Genomic DNA, 24,319 nt, shown 5'->3' with positions numbered 1-24,319 from the left:
AATGTATAGAATAGCATTCCATCTTTAAAACCACACACACACACACACATATATATATATATTGCTCAAACTTTTAAATTAAAAGTTAATTTAATTAAAATGATTAAAATTACTGGTGACTGTGAAAGCTGTTAATTTTTTAACCAAAAACAATTATTGAGAACTTTCAAACACGTAACTAGGACAACAGATTAACAGGGAATATAAACACTAAGAGTATGACAGCTAGATAATATTTTTAAAATTACATTTTTTCTGAGGCCATGAAAGTTAATGAGTATTTACATTATACTACATTTTTTCTGAGACAATGAACTTTAATGAGTATTTACATTACACTACAAAGCAGAGTAATAGAATTTAGATTATATCGTAATTCTAATCTTCCTAGGAAAAGCACAATATCAATTCTACCACTTCAAAATTTCACAAACGAAAAGCTCTAAAATTGTATTCTACAATATCCATGCTAAATAATAATGATCCAGAAGTAACAAAATATGAAGACAGAGGAAAATGGGGTATACAAAAATATTTTGCTCCTTCATTAACTTCAGTTGAAATTTAGCAATCACTTAGTATCAAAAATGTGCATCATGGTGACCACAGGAGAAATTTAGCACCTGACAGTAATATAATACCAAAAATTAAAAAAATACTAAATTTAGTAAAAATATAATAACTAAACTTTTAAATTAAAAAAATATATATTTTTTGCCACGGAGCAACTAAGCTCGTGCACCACAACTACTGAGCCTGCACTCCAGAGCCTGCACACCACAACCACTGAGCCCTCATGCCACAACTACTGAAGCCCACACGCCTAGAGCCCGTGCTCCACAAGAGAAGCCACCTCAATGAGAAGCCCATGCACCACAACAAAGAGTAGCCCCCGCTCGCTGCAACTAGAGAAAGCCTGCACGCAGCAACAAAGACCCAATGCAGCCAAAAATAAATAAATTTAAAATATATATATCTTCAGACAAGTGTACACAATTATATGTACATCAAAACACTATTTACAATGGTAAAAAGTTGTAAATGACCCTACTGTGTAACAATAAAGAAATAGTTCACTCAAAATATATATATATATATATATGTTTTAATCTTAGATATGATACTGGTACTTCACTTCAAGCAAATACTGCTTTAAATATTTTGCCATTTTGTACATGGCCAGAAAGTGTAGTCTCTGTACCCAGTGCTGTGCTGGAAAGTGCTTAACAACCAGCTCTCAAGCAAGTGTGTGTACGTGTGCGTGTGTACACATGTGTTTGTATGTACATTTATTATATATTTTAATATAGACTGAAATAGAAGATGTCTAATATACAACACACAGTTAATAAGATATATAATGCTATTATAAATTCTTTGTAGTCAATATACTCTCAGAGAATGCTTTCACTAATTTTTGCCAAACTATTGTATCCATAGGTCATCTACCACTGAAAATGAGGAAAAAGTGAAGTATGGATATGAATGTTGGTTAATTTTTGTTCAAGTTATCTATTCTGATAATAGAATTACTATCATTCTGATAACAGTAATCAAACACTGAAAAATGATTTCCTCGATATTTTTGTGCTATTCATAATGTAAAGACTAAAGATACAACACATTTTTAAGCTTTAATCTGCATTAACAGTCTAGAACAGGAGTCAAAAACTTTTCCTTAAAGGGCCAGATAGTAAATAATTTTAGACTTGTGGGTCATACAGTCTATCACAACTACTCTATCTGCCACTGGAGTGTGAAAGTGGCCATATACAATATATAAATGAATGGGAAAGGTTGTATTCCAATAAAACTTTATTTACAAAAATAGGCAGCCAGACAGATTTGGGATATGGTCTATAGTTCGCCAACTTCTGGTCTTGATAATCCACAAAACAATAAATCGAGCCCTGATTTGTAGTTTGCCAATGTGGTGTAAATACTCCCATCATGGCTCCTTTCAAGTCGACATAACATTAGTGAACATTAATGAATATAACATGAGTAGCACACATTGGTATTTCCACTAAACAGATACAAATAGGTATAAATAATCTCAAAAGCACAGATAATAGTAAAATGTAAAAATAATTAGGAAATGATGACATTTGAGTATTTACTACCATAATTTGTCTAATCATGTTGACTAATTCAATTTTTAATATGGCTGTTTAACAAATGTGCCACAAAATTCCTGAAAATTTATTGGGGTGGCCAAAAAGTTCATTCAGGTTTTTCCATAACATCTTGTAACAACTGGTTCTTGCAAGCCTTTACTAGCCAGCTCCAGCACACGTCTGTGTCTATGTTTAATAAAGTTCAAATCTCTTTCTGTCACCCTCTAAACACTTTAATGGTACTCCACAGATCTTGAGATAACAGGTTCTTTTACTGGTGTCCAATATTCTATACTATTTGGCTCCCTATTTACTGCTCTAGCTTCACATCTCACCAGTATTCCTCACCACACATTTCCCTCCAACTAGAATGAACTTCTTCCTCAGTTCAAGCAAAAAACCTATTGTTCCTTTTCACTTTTGCTCTTCACATGTGCTATTCCCTTTGTCTAGTGAACTCTGTTGCCTTTCCTTGACTACTTCCTACGTATCCTTAAGGTCTCAGCTTAATCATTCCTTAGTTAGCTTTGCTTGAACCATGACCTTAACACTAAACGCCCATTATAGTATTCTATATACCTCCTCAATCATAGCACTACTCATACTGCATTGTAATGGTGTTTGTCTATATCCTTTGCTAAGAGAAAGCCCCATGAGGACAGTGATCTCTCTCCAACAGCCAGCACTACCTTGTAACCATGTGAGTGGGACACCTAAAAAACCTCATCCTTTAGCTTTAGTGAAGGCTTTAGATGACTGCAGCCTCATGAGACTCTCAATCAGAACCACTTGATTAAGCTGCTCCTGAATTTCTGATCCACAGAAACCCTGCAATATTAGTGGTTACTGCTATTTTAAGCCACTAAGTTTTAGAGGTAATTTGTTAAATAGCAATAGATAACTAATACACTTATACTCTACAAATTTTAACACTGTATAAAAATATTATATCCATCAAGTAAAAAAACAAAAATTTGGGCATCAGTTTTCTCCCAATCTTCCCCCTCTCCAATCCAATCACCAAGTCTCTACAAAAATACTGAACTGATCTACTCTGCTTTAGTACCACTGCCAACACCTGAGTCCAGGCTAGCAACTCTGTCTTTTATTCAATACTATTACCTGATGATCTCATATCAAATCCCTCTCTAACCCCGCCTCAAATCCATCTCCACACACAGTGGCACTTGTGTTCTTTAAAAAATAATTACAGGGCTTTCCTGGTGACGCAGTGGTTGAGAATCTGCCTGCCAATGCAGGGACACGGGTTTGGGCCCTGGTCTGGGAAGATCCCACATGCTGCGGAGCAACTAAGCCCATGAGCCACAACTACTGAGCCTGCGCATCTGGAGCTTGTGCTCCGCAACAAGAGAGGCCGCGACAGTGAGAGGCCCGCGCACCGTGATGAAGAGTGGCCCCTGCTCGCCACAACTAGAGAAAGCCCTCACACAGAAACGAAGACCCAGCACAGCCAAAAATAAAATAAATAAGTAAATAAAAATTTAAAAAGCTAAAAAAAAAATTACATTTATCGCTACAAGCATTATCCCCTAATAAACGCTAAAATTAGTTGCTGAGGGACTTCCCTGGTGGCGCAGTGGTTAAGAATGAAACTGCCAATGCCAGGGACACAGGTTAGATCCCTGATCCGGGAAGATCCCACATGTCACGGAGCAACTAAGCCCATGTGCCACAACTACTGAACCCGTGTACCACAACTACTGAAGCCCACGTGCCTAGAGCCCATGCTCCACAATGAGATGCCACCGCAATGAGAAGCCCGTGCACCGCAACGAAGAGTAGCCCCTGCTCGCCATAACTACAGAAAGCCCTCGTGCAGCAACGAAGACCCAATGCAGCCATGAATGAATGAATGAATGAATGAAATGAAATGAAATAGAATTAGTTGCTGAAACCTTAAGGATATTTGCATAAATTCAAAATAGTTCCTCCAAATACTTATTAATTATTGTCCTGCTCTGGTGGTCTTAACACATGCCCACAAGTTCTTTGATACTCTTTCCTTCAGGAGTCGTGGCTCAATGCCCTTTCCCCCACTCAGACCATTGTCTAGGCTCAGTAACTTGTTTGTAAGGACAGAATATGAGGGGGGAAAAGCTTTGTAGTAGAGAAAGCTGGCAGATAACCAACTTAATCAAATGACCAAAGTTAACAGCACTAGATGTAAGACATATCAAAACAGTATGTCCCTGATATGATGCACTGAGAAAGACACTTCACCTCTGTATACTTTCCTAAAATACATAACCTTGGTCAAAGGATGAGAAAACATATGACAATCCCAAACTGAAAGATTTCTACAAAATACCTCACAAGTATTCTTCAATAGTCAAAGTAACGAGAGATAAGAAAACACTGAGAAACTGTTGCAGATCAAAGAAGAATGAGACACGATGGGGAAATCTGAATAAAGTCTGTAATTTAGTAATAACATTATACCAATGTGCATTTCTTAGTACTGATAAATGCATCATGGTTATGTAATATGTTAAAATTACGAGGGGCTGATTAAAGGGTATATGGGAACTCTGTACTATCTTTGCCACTTCACTGTAAACATAAAATTACTTCAAAATTAAAAGTAAAAAAACTGAAGCAAATATAGCAAATCAAAAAATATATCATGTTTCTTTCCTGCTTAAGACCTTTTAGTGGCCTCCCACAGCATTTAAGAGTAAAACTCAAACTTGTTACCATGGCCTATAAAAATCTACATAGTAAGAAGTGGAGTCCTAGCTTACCTCCCTGACTTTATCTCATTCAGCTCTGCATTATACATGAGACTCAGCAACCAAGTTCTTTCCTGCTTTTGGGTCTTGAACTCTGACCCTTTTCATGCAAAGATCTTCCTCCGACTCTTCATATGGCTGCTTCTTTCTTATTCTTCAGGTCCCAGCTCTGCTACCATCTCCTGGCATTCAATCTGAATTACCACTTCCCCTAACCTCTCACTCTACAGTACATCATTACTAATGATCTTTCCTATTTTTTACTTATTGTCTCACTAAACATTATGCCCACTTTCTCCATTACAGTATCCCCAATGCCTACAAGAAAAACCGACAAATAGAAGACACCCAAATATTTGACATATATGTAAGTACTGATAGATGCCATCATTCTTTAAAGTCTCATAATCTCACCTCTTCCTATCCCTATTTGAAAATCACTGTCTTAGAACATATAAATTACATCTATTTAAAATGAAAAGATGTGGTTACACAATTTGCAAGTAACATGATGAAGAAACTGGTACTATCATGCCCTGCAGGTCAAAGTACAAAATGGTACAACCCTAAGCGGGGTAATTTGACAAAATCTATGAAAGTACAATTGACCAAACAATCAAATTTAAAGCAATTTATCCTACAGGAATGTGTAGATATATTTCTATACATCTGAAATTATGTATGTACAAAGTTATTCACTATACACTGCTTGTAGTAGCAAAACACTGGGAACAACCCATGTGCCCATCAATAAGGACCTAGTTAAGTATACTATAGTATATGCATGCAATGGAAAACAATGTACCTTAGAAACTAATGAGGAGATTCTTTAAGCACTGATAATTGAAAGCTCTACAAAACATACCACCAAGGGCTTCCCTGGTGGTGCAGTGGTTGAAAGTCTGCCTGCCGATGCAGGGGACACGGGTTTGTTTCCCGGTCCGGGAGGATTCCACATGGTGTGGAGTGGCTAGGCCCGTGAGCCATGGCCGCTGAGCCTGCGTGTCCAGAGCCTGTGCTCCGCAATGGCAGAGGCCACAACAGTGAGAGGCCCGCGTTTATGCCAAAAAAAAAAAAAAAAAAAAAAAACCACCAAAAAAAGCAAAAAGTAGAATATATTACTGTCTGCTAACTTTCACATAAGAAAGTGAGGAGAAGAAGTATACACTTTTAATTGTATAAAAATGTATATTTCTAAAAGTATACACTTTTGTTAGTATCTGCCTAAAAGAAACTCTAAAAGAACTTATCAGAAAATAATAAAAGCAGTTACCTGAGAAAAAAATAAAAGGGTATGTGGTAGGGTCAGGAAGAGACTAAAAGGGGAATGCTTTCATTTATATTTTAGTTTAAAAATATCAAAGCATTATGAAAAATGTGTAAGTATTAAGCTACTAAAATTTATATGAGGGACTTCCCTGGTGGTCCAGTGGCTAAGACTCAGTGCTCCCAATGCAGGGGGACCAGGTTCGAACCCTGGTCAGGGAACTAGATCCCACATGCTGCAACCAAAGAGCCCGCATGCCGCAGTGAAGATCCTGCATGCGGCAACAAAGACCCCGTGTGCCGCAACAAAGACCCGACGCAGCCAAATAAATAAATATTTTAAAAATAAATAAGTAAAATGTATATGAAATATAAGCAATAGGTTTAATTTCTTTTTTTCTTCCTATGATTATTCCATATATGCACAATATTATAATCATAGTATAATACTTTGCTCAGCTTTCCTCACTTAACATTATTTATTACACAATTTTATGTTGTATATGAATAGAGAATATAAAATCTTTCTATAATCTTCAAATTTAGATTTTTGTAGGAATCCTACAATCTTATTACTGAAATCCTGAGGGCCAGGTGTGTTACGGAATTTCAGATTTTTTAGACTTTCTAAGAGTAGTAAGGTGCATAAACCAAACGTTTGTACTCTCCAGTGGGATCTAAGGCAGCATCCATAATGAAAGAGCATGCTCAATGCTTAACACAATGAAGCAGTGAAGTATAAATACCCACACCAAATGGGATAAATAAAAATTATAAATGGCTGTAAATTAATTCAAATCTGGTTTTGCTTCCAAATGGATTTGTGTGAAATTTATGAAAATGTTTAGGTTTCAGTGTTCTGGATTTTCGTATTAGGAGTCTTAGACTTGTACTGTTTCATCTTTAAGTGGAAACATTCAAATTCAGTTATAGAGGGAAAATAACACGAATATTAAAAACAGTATCCTGACATACTTTACATCAATGAAAATAACATGAGCTTTAATAATTACTTACCAGCAAATCATAAGCTATAATCATATAAAACTAAATGAAAATGAATCAGATTTATATAACTGAAGGACTAGTTCACTTGAAAAAGTTAGGTTTGTTGCTGAATTGTTCCAACATGACAAAGTAAAATACATACACTTAACCAGAAAGTACTAGATGCTAGGGTGACAACACTGATCATTCTTGAAATCTGCAAAAGGCATTAAAAAGATTGAATAAATCAATATACACCTTAAAACATGGGGGAGATCTCAGAGTCAGTATCTGTAACATACTTTACAAAGTTATTAATGAAAAGTTAAAATTAAATAAAATCTCATATCGGTTCTGAAAATTCTGAATCTGAGCCCATTACTTAGATAAATTCAAAGAAAACAATTATTTTCATCAGCAAACTCCCTCCCCAAGTATTTATTTCCAAAGAATACTTTACTTTGATTAAAAGGTGCTAAGGCATTTGAGGAGCAATATTAAATCCAGTAACAGTGTTAACAACATGTTTAAAGGAAAACTTATACCCATAATAAAAAAGACTAAATTTAATTCTCTATTAAAAGTAAGTCAGCACAGACACTATAGCACCAAAAAACTCAAACAGATATTAGTATGATAAAGCAAACTGATGTAACCTCATGTCACATCGTTTTATTTTTAAATTAGTCTAGGGAATTCCCTGGCAGTCCAGTGGTTAGGACTTGGCGCTTTCACTGCTGTGGCCCAGGTTCAATCCCTGGTCCAGGAACTAAGATCCCACAAGCTGCATGATGAGGCCAAAAATAAAAGCCTAGTCACATCCTTCAAGAGGGACTACTCTTATGTCAGTACAAACTTCAGTACTGCCTACAGATTTCTGTCAGTGTAAATTGTAAGAGCCATGCATATTTATTAGGATGTAATTTCATCTCTGGATTTCAGTGACACTGATAAACCACTCAAGCTTCACTCTTGGTTTTTAATGACACCAGAACAAGTTGATGGAATTACAGCTTTATATGTGCCATTGAAAGTCTTATTTCTTATCATAGAATAATAAGGCTGGAATCTTTAAAGGGCATCATTCCTACTACCTCACCATGGAAAGATGGATGTCTAGTTTATTTTTAAAATCCCATTACTTGCCCTCAGTAATCCATTCTAATGTTCACACCACAGTCTTCTCTTTAGTTACTTCACACACACACACACACATACACACACACACACAGTCCCTCTCCTTCCACCCCATTTCCCAACCTCCCCTTCTGTCTCACCATTACTATATTGTAAATTTATTAAAGGAAAAAACATACTTGCATTCAAAAACTTTTCCATGTTTTACAAATCTAAACACTTCACAAAAAATTTAAAAACTGATTAAAATAGCAATGTGAAATGTACACAATTTTCCCAACCCACTGGTACACACACACTTCTTTTGCTCTCTAGCCAGAAAACATATATCAATATTGACAGCCTGCCAATAAGGTACCAATAAAAGCAGAGTTGCCCCAACCCTTCTAAATTACCTATCTTTTTGGTTAAGACACTAAAAGCTTCGGTTTTAAAGGCTATGGGTAAAAAGAGATACCAATCTTCAACCACTTGGTTAACTTAATTTCCTGCACTGGCATTTAACCAAGTGGTTGAAAATGAAGTTTCCTGCCTGAAATCCACCCAGAGCAAGATGAGCTAACCTGGCCTGAAAGCAACTGCCAAAGTAACTTCAGGAAAAGTAGGAAGTAAGACTAGCTTTTTTTTGGTTTTATGATAATGTACTCAATGATGAGACAAAAACAAAAAAAGTATTATTATATTGACAAAAACTTGCTAAATGATATATTTACCTTGCATTCAATCTCTGCTTGTTTGCGCTTTGCTTCACTTAATTGGGTAAGTAGTCCTTTGTTCTGTGCAGAAAGATACTGCACCTTCTCCTGTAGATGGATCACCTCTTGTTCTGCTCTTCGAAGATGATTACTATTGATCTGGTTCTAATAATTAAAAATATAAATACTCAGAGTATAGATAAAAGGCCTGAAAAAACTTATAAATTTCTACCTACGCATATTATGCCTCAACAATATTCTTAAAATTATTATCAGTTATAGACCTATTTTATTCAACAAATAGTTAAATGCATAAAAAAATTATAAAACTGCCTTAAGAATCAAATACTCCAAAAGGATGCATAAGGTTCATATTAGAAATTCTCATTAGAGGTCCATTTACCATTTATACAATAAATATCTATAAACTATAAGGATGCTTACATAGAACTTATAGGTATTTAATTTCTGAAATAGGCAATTTGGTATAAAATAGATGTGATACGATGAACTTAACTCCCTTTTCCAGTTCCCAAAAGAAAGCACAGACTAATCAAAAGGTATCATCACCACTTACTGGACTGTAAACTTTTTGATGTCACAAAATGTATCACATGAACTTCTATATTCCTAAAATGTACATAGCACAGTCTGTTTTTATGGAGGATGGACTGGTTTTGAATTCTGGCTTGCTATTTGGTGAGTAAGCAAACTAGTTAATATCTAGTTTCTATTTCCTTATTTGAAAAATGTACATAAAAATATGATCTATTTCTCACTTGGTTGTCTTTAGAATTAAATGAGATAATACATGTTAACAGAGCTTAATATATAGTAAGAACTCAATACATGCTAGCTGCTTAGTGTATTATAACTATAGGACATGATAAAAAAATAGATCTTTTGTTTATTTATTTATTTTTATTGAAGTATATAGTTGATTTACAATGTAGTTTTAGTTTAGTAGTTTAGTTTCTGGTGTACAGCAGAGTGATTCAGTTTTTTATATATGTATTCTTTTTCATATTCTTTTCCATTATGGTTTATTACAGGATATTGAATATAGTTCCCTGTGCTGTACAATAGGATCTTGTTATAGATCTTGAATTTACTGACATGAGGTAGTTTCCACATTCAGGCTTGACCCAGCTTGAATCCTCTCAACGCTAAATTATTCTATTAGAGGCCTGAAAGAAACAGTATGGATTTTCATAACCAAAGACAGGCAAAATTAGGCTCTTCATTTAATCGTTCTTCAACCTTGGTCAAGTTAACTAATGCCATCAAATTATAGTACACTGACAGAACCGTAGATAGTACTGCTTGTCTTTTAAGGCTGTGTTTGAGAATTATGTGAGAAAAGTTTATGGAAGGAGTTCTCACCTAATGCCTGAAATTTAAGACATTTAATAATTAATACTCAGTTGTTACTATTATTAAACCTATTCTATCTCACTCTATGAAGATGATCCTGCCTCCAGTTTTAACTTTAAAATCTGGATCATTCAATAGATTTAAGCTCTAAAACTTTCTACCACTTCCAGGTTTCTTCATCTTCACTACTCATCTTCCTGACTCACAGAAGAAATGCCTCCTTCCTAAGACCATCCTCTATGTCACCCCCTTCTTTCTCACTTTCAATCAATGAACACTGTCTGTCTACAAAATTAAGAGTGAATTTCTTAGTACTGTATTCAAAATGTTCCACAACCTCTTTTTACTGTCTTACCTCCTACCATTAAGACAAATACTTCAGAGGGACACAACTTCAACATAAGCTGCAAAGAATTCCCCCAGACAAAACTCCTCCCTACACCCCTGAATACCATTCCATGATCCAAAATTACAAAACAAAACACTTACACATAAACAAAATCCAAGAATTGACTATGAGTGAGAAATGGTAGACAAAAAAATAAATAGCAAGAATAGATTTTTAAGAACTCTAGATAGTAAAATAATCACATAAGGGCTTTATACAAAATAGTTTATGTTTAAAATTATTAGACATAGACATAAAAAGAGGAAGCAAAAACACAAAGAACAGGTCACTGTCAAAAAAACATTAAGCAAATTTGAAAAATAACCAAATATAATTTTTAAAATTAACAGACACTGCTGTTAAAAATTCAATTATGTTGAGACACAGAAAAGAGAATAAGGGGATATAAAATACACCTATTAGGTGTTTCAGGATAAAATATACCTAACAGGTGTTGCAGAAAAAAAAGTGAGACACGATGGCCTAAGAAGATGGTAATAGTTGGGAATCTTTTACAACAACAACAACTACATATGAATCTACAGCTCAGGAAGCACAACTAGTCCCAAACAGGATAAATATCAACATAAATAAAGCCTCATCAAAATACATTATAACAAAACTTACAAAATGCTAAAGAAAAGAAGAGGCAAATCAAGGGGAAAACTGAGTATCTGTGAAGGTGGAAAGTGAAATATCCAGCAGACATCTCAACAGGAAAAATTGGTAGTGCTTAAAAAAAAAATTCATCCTATGAAAGTATACTCAGCTAACAACATACAAGAGTGAGAGAAAAGTACATTTATTTTAAGAAAGTGAGAGAGTTTACAACTCATGATCGAAACTGGAAAGAAACTGTTTGATAAAAGTAAGAAGAGAGCAAAAAATTGGCATGCAAGTAGACAAATCCACAGGAGTACTGACTCCATAAAACAATAATAATGCCTAGGAATTTGGAGATATAAAAAATGTACAATAATCATAAGATGTAAGAAGAACACATGGAGTTATTCTAAGGCCCTTATATAGTTTGGAAGAATGACAGAGATAATTAATAACTTTAGACTTTGTTCAGTCAGGCAAGCATTTTCTTCCTTTTTTTTTTTCCTTCAGGTAATAAACACTAATAGAAAAGAAAAGGAATTATAAAAGTCAAACTAATAGAAGGAGAAAGAAAAAAACTAAATCCAATAAAAAGCAAGAAAGGAAGAAAACACATAGAAAGAAACAGAATACAAAATAAAATCATTTCAAATACATCATAATAAAGACTTTTGATTTCTGATTGGGGGTGTAGAGAATCAGAAAGAACATTGCTTCCACCTTTTCAATTAAAAAAAAAAAGCCAGCCAAACTCTAAGTTCACAACTAATGTTGAATCCAGAGAGGTGAGGTCACAGGACAACCAACTAGCTCAAAATCTAAGAGACAGGACAGATGCTGCTAGAAGCTGTTAAGAATAATTCAGCTAGAATAAACATTGAATTGGTGGAGCTCAAGTGTGGGCTGGCTAGAGAGCGTGGAGCCCGTGGGGAGAATAGACTGCATAAACTCATACACTTTTCCCTCATGGACCCCAACAGGTACACACAAAAAAGATTGCGGAGAGTCCTGAGAAAGAGATCTCCATGGTACAGGCCGCAGGGAGGGGGAAAGCAGCTGATATGTGAGGGGCACAAATCCTTGCTTATCTCCTCCACAGAACAAAAGGTTTAATCTGCTTGGAGCAGGACAACAAATATTGTTGTCTCTGGGGCACGGGGAAAACCAGTGCATCTGGGGAACGGGGAAAACCAGTGCATCTGGGGAGGGGGCAGGACTATAGCTTGGGGGTAGGACAGTAGCACTAATGAGACCAAACACCCCAGATCCAGGGACATGATGCAGCCTAAGACTGAGGCTTTATCAGAACAATAGGGCAGAAGTGTTCTCTGACCCTCCAACTTCCTGTAACAAGTAACAGTGGAATACTGCTGGGGACTGACCCCCTGAAGTACTGTACAAAGGGAAGACCTAAAGATATTAAGAAAACCCTTTGGCAAACCAGCCCCTGATCTAAAAATAAGATATTGCTAGAGGAATTTGAAGCCCGTGGTGCAATGAGGGTAACCACAGAAACAACAAACCTCAAACCAGCCCAACTCCTGACTATATTAACTCAAATCCCCCACATTAAAGACCTAGTAGAAGGAAAGATGTACCCATTTCCAGGCAAGAAACTATTTACCTTAGTCTACTGTTCTACACAAGATACACATCTAGTTTTCAACAAAAAATTACACAGCATAGGAAAAGGTAAAAAACAAAACACTTCCAAGAGATAAAGCAATCAAAAGAACCAGCCTCATATATGACACAGATATTGAAATTATCTGACAGGGAATTTAAAATAAGGGCTCTATGGGAAAGGTGAAAAATATGCAACATCAGATAGGTAATATCAGCAAAGAAATGAAAACTATAAGAATTAAACAGAAATACTAGAAGTAAAAAACACAGTTAACAGGTGTAAAGAATGCCTTCAACGGCTCATCAGACAACTCACAAATTGGAGGAAAGAATCAGTGAACTTAGTGATAAATCAAGAGAAATATGTCAGTCAATAGAAACTGAAATACAAAGAGAAAAAATAATGGGAGGGAAAAGAATAGAGCATCCAAGAGTTGCTGGACAACATCAAACAACCTAACATAAGTGTAAATGGAATCCCTGAAGAAGAGAGTGTGGGAGAAGAAATATGTGATGAAATAATGACCCAGAAATTTCCAAATTTCATGGCAGTCACAAATTCACAGGTCCCAGAAGCTCAAGAAAAAAACAAAGCAAAAATCACATCAAGTCAAATCATATTTCCCTAGGAAACTGCCCATTTCATCTAAATACTCAAATTTCAAATGTATCACTTAAACTTGTTCAGAGTATGTTTTTAAAAAATATTTTCACTGGATCTATATTTATGTCCCTTTTTCTCATTCCTAATAGTGTTTTTTTGTGCCTTCTTTCTTTTCTTAAAAAGTCTTGAAGAAGTTTACCACATCTTACAGCACCAGACTCAAAAAGAAACAGAAAACCTGAAAAGATCTATAACCCTTCAACAACTAGGATCAATAATTATTACACCCACAAAACAAAACAAAAAGGCAAGACTGTTTAAAGGAGTGAATTCCAGGGACTTCCCTGGTGGTCCAGTGATCTCCGTACTTCCACTGCAGGGGGCACGGGTTCAATCCCTGGTCGAGAAACTAAGATCCCACATACCGCCTGCCCCCCCCAAAAAGGAATGAATTCCAGCAAATATTCAAGTAATGGGTAATTTCAATCTTACATAAAACTTCTGAGAACAGAAAAAGTTAAATACAACCCAACTCATTCACCCAGCTTACCGTGGTGCCAAAACCAGATAAAAGGCTCCCCCAAAAGGAAAATTATAGCACAATCTAATTTAGGTACAAAAAAATCTAAATTATGAAAAACCTGATTCCTGCAATGGGAATATGTTGTATATGTCTCTGTCTGCATTCCATATTACAAACTTGTTCTTTAGCATTTTGATAACTGTACCTCAATATAACTGGTTTTCTTTGGAATCCTATGTATTTTATGCATTAAAAAACATTATTTTGAGATGGGGTCCATAGGTTTCAGACTGCCAAAGGGGTTCATGGCGCACAAAAAAGATAAGAACCCCTGTACTAAAGAAACTCTTAGAGATATACACAAGAAAACATGCAAGAATGCTCAGAGCAGCCCTGTTTGTAATAGCAAAAATCGGTACGAAAAGGAAAGTGGCCCCATAAACCAAGGTATACTTATCAGGTGGCCTTTTCTAAAAGTCATTAAAATGAAAGAACTGGAGCTACATGTATCAACAAGGACCTATCTCTTAATCTGGATGCTGGATACATGGGTGTTTGATGTAATATTCTTTAGATGACTAATACAGCATTAACATCACACGACACTATCTGTATTTATTTTCCTCACTTTGCAATGAGAAAATTTCATGGATCATCACCAGTACATGCACTGACATTTAGGAGCCATGCTCATTAGTCAGGCACAGTACAAAATACAAATTCCTTAGGAAGCCTTTCTCCAAACCACCAAGTTGCAATTAACTGTCCTGTCCTGTTCTCCGTAGCAATTTCTATCTAACTCTCTACTTACAAATTTCTGAATTATATATTGCTTCCAGTTTTACTGAGATATAATTAACATATAGCACTGTATAAGTCTAAGGTGGACAGCATAATAACTTGACTTACATATATTGCAAAATGATTACCACAGTAAATTTAGTTAACCTTGATTATCTCACATAGTGAATTATATTAAATAGTTTGTGCATGCCTGATTTCTCAATTGTAAGATTTTTTTTTTCTTTAAGTGTAAGATCTTTGATGGCTGCATACTGCTTTGTAGTCACAAGTTCCCAAAACCACATTTGCTGAGTTTGATCCATTTACCTACAGTCACTCTGAAATAAATCCTGAATACTGGCTTAAAAGTTGTGTTTGCATCTTTAATATCTATACTGAGATAAAATCTGATTATAAAAATAAAACTTACCATCACAAAGCTGGATTTCTACTTTTCATAATCTTACTGTTATTTTTAATTACAATGAACAATACAAGAAAATAACTTTGAACAATGTAAAACAAGATACATTTAATCTAAAGGATTTACATATCCACATTACCATGTTCAAGTTGGGATAATCATTTCCATGTTCAAGTTGGGATAATCATTTTTTAAAATATCTTCCATGTATTTTTAATTTTTTTATTGAGGCACAGTTGACATATTAGTTACAGGTATACAATGTAGTGACATATAAATGCCATATGGTATGGCATTTATATACATTGCAAATTGATCACCACAGTAAGTCTGATAACATCACTGTCCAAAGTTATTGCAATATTATTGACAATATTCCCTATGCTGTATACTATATCCCCATGACAACTATTTTATAATTGGAAGTTTGTACCTTTTAATCCCCTTTACCTATTTCTCCCAACCCCAATCCTTCTCCCCTCTGATGAACATCAGTTCGTTCTCTCTCTCTCTCTCTATGAGTCTGTTTGGGATAATCACTTTGCAGTAAGTATACAGAATGATATATGAGTTAACTATGCCCCCTACTGACTGAATAAGTATTTTGAAAACTGAATAACATTACAGAGAATAAAGAATATAGTCCACATAGATGTACCACATAAAAACCAAATGTACCAAAGGTACTTTTATAATGTAAATGGGTTACATAAAAAGGACTTTGCAGATCTTAAGTCAAGCATATTTGAGATAAGATTTATTAGAGAAAAGGGGACTTGAGAAGAAAGAAGTGTAATTTCGGAATTGACTGCTCAGAGTCACCACATTACACAACTTTAGGAAGCATCATTCACATTATATTCTACATCAGTGGTTCTCAACCAGGGGCAATTCTGCCCTGCAGGGGACATCTGACAATGTGTGGAGATGCTTTCGGCCGTCCTTCGGCCGTCACAATGTGCCAGGGGCGTGGTGCTACTGAGTAGAGAGTAGAGGGATATGGTAGTAGGTAGAGAGGCCAAGGATGCTGCTAAACATACTACAAAGCACAGGCCAGTCTCACAATAAAGAATTAACTGGTCCCAAGTGTTAATATTGTTGAGGTTAAGAAATTTTGCTCAACATGAGTATTCCCTTTCAGGTTGTACAACAATGAAACAAAGTCATATAGAGTTTTATGACTTGTTTAAACTTTGTTGCAAGAGTCAAAGAAGATATTAAATCTCTGCTGTCAAGGAATACAGTTTTAGCCCTTTGTATCTGGGCTAGAAAACTGCAGTCTAGACAGTTTCATATGTCCACCTTTTGGCTCTGTTCTAAGGATGATACAATTTGTGCATAAACTTTTAATGGGCTAACAGCATTTTTTAAAGCTATTAGGCTTTCCCATTATACCTGTGTTTCCATTTCCATCATCCTTTGTTTTATTTCTCTTATTTCTGCCTGTGTTTCAGCTTCTCTAAGTCGAATGGTCATCAGTTCATCTTGTAACTCATTCACAGCATTTTTCTTAGGTGGGTCTTTCCATCTCCCAGTAGTACGAGCTAAGTGGCGCTGAAATACAAAAAATTATATCACAACAAATATTCCCAGTATTACAGTAAGAGCCAACTTAACGAAGCACTTATTTCAGGCCCAGTACTGTATAAGGCACTTTATATGAATCATTTTATTTAATCCCCAGAAAATCTTAAAAGTTAAACACTATTATTTTCAATATAGAGGTAAGAAAATGGAAATTGTGAGTAAGTAACTTCAGAAAGGTCACACAGCCAGTAAGTGGCAGATCTGGGATATAAACTCAGATATAGTTCAAATATTTTTTATACTGTGGATTAATTATCGTAAAGAATACATTTTTCACCCTATTTTTTTTCTGAGAGATTTTTACATTATTTTGTAATGAAATCCCAAGAAAAGGGGAAAATTGGGCCCTTCACGAATTAAGGAAACAATATTAGAAGTTAAGAGCAGTGTTCTCAAAATATCTGTGGTGAAGGACAGTTTTGTTTCATTTGTTTCTAATTTCTAATGCCACCTGATACTTCTTAAAAAAAAAAAAAAGCCATGGCAACGTGAAGGACTGACTTCAGTCTTTGCTAGATGCATCCCCCATCCCAAATTCATACCAAGATCACTATTCTAAAATGATGTGTGTGTTTTTTTTTCTTTCCTCTCTCCCTTCTCTCTTATAGATTCTGGGTTGGTTTTTTTTTTTTTTTTTTTGCTACTGATCAATAGTTTCCCTCATATGTGAATAAATTTGTGGGCGTATAACTAAATAAATGTCTGTTTTATTTTGTGGGAAAACCATTTTCAAAAGAAGTTACAAATTCATAAACAAATTTATATTGATGTCACCCTTCTGATGTTTCATACTGACCAATGAATTTAATATCAACAGGAGAAGAAATAAGTACTATATAAAGAAGTATTTTCTTTTAGTTCTTTAGAAAAAGTTACACAAATCACAATGGTATAACAACACAATAAAAATATGACTTGATCTCTATTTTATCTTTTACTTACTTATAAGAATCAGAAAGGGAGAAAAAGCTTAAAGATACTTTCAATTTATAAATGCTCTCAGTTTTGTGTATTAAACAGGGTCTTTCTCACTTTAAACTCAGATCCTAGTGTTGGTCATTAACTACTTCAAATTCACACAATATGGATATTCAGGTTTCACCTTTCTTTTTTAAAGCACACAAAATATTTTGATATACCTGCCAGTGTTCCTCTAAATCCTTGACTTGTTGTCTAAGTTCTTTTAAACCCATAATAGCTTCTGCCTCTCTCAGTTTCACAGCAATGAGCTCCTCCTGAAGCCTTGCAATGTTATTCTCATCAGGAAAGGAGTTGTTTCTCTAAAGCAAAGAAAATTTAATTGGGGATTTTTTTTTAATTTGAAGAATACAATACAGCATTTTTAACAATAAAATACAGCAAAATAATGAGCTGTTTTCTCCCATATGTAACTGTACTTAATTTTATTGAGATATAATTCACAAACCATAAAACTTACCCTTTTAATAAACACTAGTCAGTGGGTTTTGTTTTGTTTTTTAAAATTAATTAATTTATTTATTTTTGGCTGTGTTGGGTCTTCATTGCTGCACATGGGATTTCTCTAGTTGCAGCAAGCGGGGGCTACTCTTCGTTGTGGTGCGCAGGCTTCTCATTGCGGTGGCTTCTCTTGCTGCGGAGCATGGGCTCTAGGCACACAGGTTTCAGTAGTTGGGGTGTGCGGGCTCAGCAGTTGTGGTGCACGGGCTTAGTTGCTCTGAGGCATGTGGGATCCTCCCGGACCAGGGCTCAAACCCATGTCCCCTGCATTGGCAGGTGGATTCTTAACCACTGCACCACCAGGGAAGTCCCTAGTCAGTGGTTTTAAGAGTATTCACAGGGTTGTGCAACCAACATCACGAACTAATTTCAGAACATTTTAATCACCCCCAAAAGAAACCCTATACCATTAGCAGTCACTCTACGTTTCCCCTACCCCCAGCCCCTGGCAACCACTAATCTATGTCTCTATGAATTTGCCTATTCTGAACATTTCATATAAATGGAATCATAAAATACATGGCCTTTTATGACTAGCTTCTTTCACTTAGCATGTTTTCAAGTTTCATTTTTTTATTGCCGAATAATATTCCATGGTACAGATATACCACATTTTATTTACACATTCATCAGCTGATGGAAATGTGGGTTGTTTCCACTTTGGGGTTACATGAATAACACTGCTATGAACATTTATGTAAAAGTTTTTGTGTGGATATATGTTTTCAACTCTCTTGAGTATATATGAAAGAACAGAGATGCTGGATCAGATGGTAATTCTACATTTAACTTTTAAGAAACTGTCAAACTTTTCCAAAGCATTTGCACGTTTTACATTCCCACCAGGAAGGCATAAGGGTAACTGTACTTAATGTTGAGGACACAGAAAGTCTTAACTCTGTTTTGTTTAATAAAATACTAATCAGGGGCTTCCCTGGTGGCACAGTGGCTAAGAGTCTGCCTGCCGATGCAGGGGACACGGGTTCGTGCCCCGGTCCGGGAAGATCCCACATGCCATGGAGCGGCTAGGCCTGTGAGCCATGGCCGCTGAGCCTGCGCGTCCAGAGCCTGTGCTCTGCGACGGGAGAGGCCACAACAGTGAGAGGCCCGCGTACCTCAAAAAAAAAAAAATACTAATCAGAATTATGGAGCAACAGGATTAAAAATGTTTTTCAATATGGCAGTGAACATACTAACCTCTAATTAGGACTACAAAGCATGAACATCATTTATGTTTTAAAGATTTATGGAAGAGAATAGTCCAAAATCTGTTTTGTTATATTTTCTGAGCATATCATTTTGAAAAGGGACTGTAAAACATCTGTACATTAGTCACTGTTTATATCAATATTCAAGAAATAAGCACCAAGGTGACCTAAATATTTGCTTCAAGGGTACAAGATTTAGATTAATCTCCTACCATGCTGAAAGACCCACCATAAGATATAGGGTTGCCATATTAAACTGCTCTGGGGAATGACCAAAGAATCCTAAATTAGGCTCTAGTAAAAGCTCCTTAGGTAAACTGAAGTGCTACTGAAATTTCAAGTCCTGAGTCTATGAAATTTTCTATCTCTGAAATATTTCATGAAGATTTTAGCCCACAGAGATGATGGAATAAAGTTATTCTTGCCAACTACACATTTTTATGATGGACTTGAAATATTTTCTCAATTGAAAACCAGAAATTTACTGTATATGCATTAAAAAAAAGTATCTTGCATGAAGTAATTAACCATAGGAAGCATGAAACCTTCCCATTTCCTTTCTACTCTATAACATGAATACCAACAAAGCTACTTAAAAAATTCATTTTTAAATTGGACCCAAGGACATTTCTTTCTACCAAATATTCAAAACTAAAAGATCCAGATTCTTACCTAAATCATGGAGCCCAGAATACTCTCAATTAGGCAATTTTTACAGCATTCTTGCCAGCTTTTTTCTCAGCAAACAGGAGAATAAGTTTTCCAAAAATAATATAAAAATAGCAGGTAGATTTCTAGCAAAATTATTCCACTATTAATTGTAGTTATACCCTATTCTATTTCATTAAGAAACAGTTAAGAACAATTTGAGGGTATCTTTCATGTCCATTATTTATGAGTTTTTGACTCAATGGCTAGATACTACCCAAGGGTCAAAGAAACAAACGCAACACAGAGCCCAAATCATCTATGATTTTATAAATGAGAAAACAGAGATTCAGAGCTTGTGATTTGGAACAGAGACTCTCAAGTCAGAGGGTTGTAAGAAACCTAAAATCATTTCCATTTCCACTACTAATCTGTTCTTTAATAACTCTGAAAAAAGGTAAGTTAGCTTCTGTAAGTACACCTCCAGCTAAGATCTTCCTATATATTCAGAGGTGGTTTTTTTGCAGCTTGGAAAGCTGTAACAGTTACACTCAGATGAAATTTTTGCTGAAATGTTTATGTATTGGTCTATTTCTACACCTCTTGCAGATGAAGGTATTATAATATTTGAAGATGATGGTTAATTTCTTTTTTTTCTTTAAAAAATTATTTTTACATGAAAACAAGGTATATTTGTAATGTGTTTCAAAATATTCACTCATATCTCAGATCTATATATTTCAAAGTAAAAATGTTCACTTGTCAGCTGAAATTTCTGATTAGACCTAATATTTGTGTACTTTTGTGCTTAGTCAGAATGTAAATTTCACAGTGGATTTTTTTTTTTGAAATTTACCTTTTATTTGGATAAAAGCAACATGATGTATTTATATACTATAGGGATAAAAATGGTAATTTTCATTTTTAAAAAAACTACCAATGTGATTATGTTTTTAGTTCTTTTTACTTGTGTTCAGCACAGGCTTTAAATTAAAAAATATACTATGGTCTGGATTGACCCAAAAAGTATTCCATAAATTAACAAATATATGGCAAGTTTTTCATAGCTAAATCTAATTCTTCTAGAAGTTGCTGCCTTCTGTTTAATTACATTAATTGAAATGTGCTTAAGACAAAACTTTCAGCATATTTTATATACTAAAAAACAGGGCTTCCCTGGTGGCGCAGTGGTTGAGAGTCCGCCTGCCGAGGCAGGGGACACGGGTTCGTGCCCCGGTCCGGGAAGATCCCACATGCCGCGGAGTGGCTGGGCCCGTGAGCCATGGCCGCTGAGCCTGCGCGTCCGGAGCCTGTGCTCCGCAACGGGAGAGGCCACAGCAGTGAGAGGCCCGCGTACCGCAAAAAAAAAAAAAAAACAAAACAAAAAGGGTTAGTACTGGGCCAATGGCCAAGAGGCAATATTACTACCTTGTAGACTGTTACAGTTCAAATTGTCCCACTTCCCCCAGAATTTCAGAAACAAGAAGTCTGGGAGATACTGTACCAGCTGCAGTCGGGTGATTCTAAATGCTGTAAGTACTATTCATCTTGACAATGGTTAATTTCTATCCCCTAAGTTTCCCTTCTCCAACATTTAAACATTATTCATGTCAAAATTATCCTGGGTGTCTTCCTCTAAAAGGGCTCTAATCTCCATTTTTACCCTAAATATGGCATTTTGAGTAGTATGGCAACAATAAAGAATAAATGGGAATCATGTATTTTTTTCCTTTCCTCTCTTATAATATGTAAGATTTTTAATGTGCAAAAACGCCAAGTCCAATTTCACTGCTCAGTAAGTACTTAACAAGTATCTATCACATGTCCCATTCTAATTCAGGAATGAAAGCATTTATGTTGTTCTTACCTTTTCTATATCCAGAACTTTATCCTGCATTTCCTTTAGTGCACACTGAGACTCAGCTTCACTCAGTCGGGCTTGGACCAATTCCTTCTCTAGCTGTAGCACAAAATCTTCATTGTAGTTGGAACTGCATTTATGCTACAAGTTACAGACATACACTGAAATTTTTCATAAGTATGAATATGTATATATAATAAAAATAAGTGCAATTACACAATACAACTATTGAGGGCAACCAGATCATAAAAGTTCCATCCACCTAATATTTCCAGCTTATCCCCTCCAATTAACTTTCCAATGAACAAAAAATTCCAGGTTTGATATCTATAAAGATGATCATATTATTGGGTGTTCATAATCAATCACACTAACTGAATCCAATTTATAGGAGATAAATATCTTTTTTTATCTGTCCATCCATCCAGATACTAAGAATTTGTTCCAGCTCTATAGACCTGAACTGTACAACAGTGTAACCACCAGCCATATATGGTTACAGAGCACTTGAAATGTGGTAAGTCCAAATTAAGAAAAGCTTTAAGTGTAAAATACAAACTGGATTTTGAAGGTTTAGTGTGAAATAAAAAGGCAAAATATCTCAGTAACTTGTATACTGATTATATGTTGAAATAATATTTCAAATGCCGAGTTAAACAAAATATTAATTTAATCAAATAAAAATTTTATTATTTATTAATTACTCCTTTTAACATGGCATTTTAAAATGTATATCTGGCTCACAATATATTACTATTAGACAGCACCATTACAGACTACAGAAGACAAGTACATATTTACTGAAAATTCTATTTTAACCTAATAGAAATAAAAACAAAGCATCCACAATAACGTGAACCATCCTAAATTCCAAAAGAATAAAAATGTATTTGCTGTTAGAAATGTAGATCTATTTAAATATACTCATGAAAATGACTGCTGGAAGCAAAGAAAAAGAAAATGTTGCATAAAGAAATTAGCCATGGAAGAATGAAACCTTTCCATTTCCTTTCCTACTTTATACCAATACAGCTACTTAAGAAATTCCTTTTTTTAAACTAGTTTCTACACAAAGCTGTTCAAAAAAGCAAAAAGATATTGAATTCACCATTATAAAAGACTGCCTAAAATCACTTCACATTTAATTCACGTAGTAAAAAAAATAGCGACAACTCAAAATTCCAACATAGAGTCATAGGGAATAATCTCCCACTGAACTGGCACAAGTAAAGAATGGTTCCTTTTACTCTTCAATACATTAGGAACAAAACAGACATCAAATTAAAACTCTATTTAAAAACTATTAAATACTTAATTAAAACATATGGTACTCCCTTGCCCCAGTTACCCAAAAAGATATTTTTAAAAATGCACCGTTCACTTATTAGGCAAATGAGAATTTTTTAATTCAGTGTACTACATGTTATTTCTCCTAGTAATTTTCTGATACTATTAAAACAATATTTCAATACAAGAAGTACATCTGCAATAGGTATAACACCTTAGCAAATACTTACCTTACCAAATAGGAGAATGGCAATTTTGGAATGACCACATCCAAAATGCAGGTGCCATGATTTTTCTTTAATTAATCATAGTTACTTTATGAGTAATACTAGAATTTTTTGCTTTTAATCTAAAGCTCTATGTTACTTCACACTTATTTTCCAAGACTCTATCAGGAGAGCCCCAGGAATACATCAAACCCAAATGGCCAAAATGAGAATGAAACCATTGATCTGGTATAATCCAACTGATCCAACCAAGTATACAAAAAACTGTACTAATATTGGGAACAAATTTTTATTGATAAAATTTATAAAACTTTTAATCATCTTCTATTGTTAATGAAATACATTCTATAGTGTACATGCTATTTCTCTTCTCATATTTCCCATTTGTTCCTCAACCCACTGCAAACTAGCTTTAGTCTTCATCCCTTGATGAAACTGCTCTAATCGCTAACAATATTAATACCCAATAAAAATATAAAAACTCAATGGAAAGCCCTTTAATTCAGCTCTTACCTTCACCAGATAGTCTATGGAATTAAGACAACTGACAACTCAAAAATATCTCCTCCCTCAGATTCTGAGGTATTACTGTTTCATGGTTCTACCTCATAACTTCTCTGTCTCCTGTCAGCTGAACTACTTAATTATACATATGTATGTCTACGTGTATGTGTGTGTATATATGTCTGTGTGTATCAATCAGTAGGCCCCAGGGTTTCAATATTGTGTTTTTTCTCAATCTTCC

The 24,319-nt window shown here is 35.1% G+C and overlaps 1 protein-coding gene across 8 annotated transcripts in view; it reads right to left on the bottom strand.

Moving 5' to 3' along the window:
- The window catches only part of EVI5 (ecotropic viral integration site 5), a 250,785-nt gene that overhangs the window by 80,121 nt on the left and 146,345 nt on the right, over positions 1-24,319 (bottom strand). For 4 of the 8 annotated variants that reach the window (XM_081226567.1, XM_081226565.1, XM_081226569.1 and 1 more), the window contains 4 exons: positions 22,067-22,201; positions 18,004-18,144; positions 16,673-16,831; positions 8,971-9,117 (listed from right to left, as the gene is read on the bottom strand). In XM_081226567.1, the coding sequence (XP_081082693.1) occupies positions 8,971-9,117; positions 16,673-16,831; positions 18,004-18,144; positions 22,067-22,201 (582 nt within the window). The remainder of the gene's footprint in view (positions 1-8,970; positions 9,118-16,672; positions 16,832-18,003; positions 18,145-22,066; positions 22,202-24,319) is intronic. The other 4 variants (XM_081226566.1, XM_081226571.1, XM_081226572.1 and 1 more) reach the window with 2 other exon arrangements.

Source organism: Mesoplodon bidens (genome assembly GCF_964165515.1).
Source record: "Mesoplodon bidens genome assembly, chromosome: 2".
In the NCBI taxonomy this organism is placed as follows: Eukaryota; Metazoa; Chordata; class Mammalia; order Artiodactyla; family Ziphiidae; genus Mesoplodon; species Mesoplodon bidens.
Note: the sequence above shows the minus strand (reverse complement) of the source record. Positions and strands in the feature narration are given on the sequence as shown.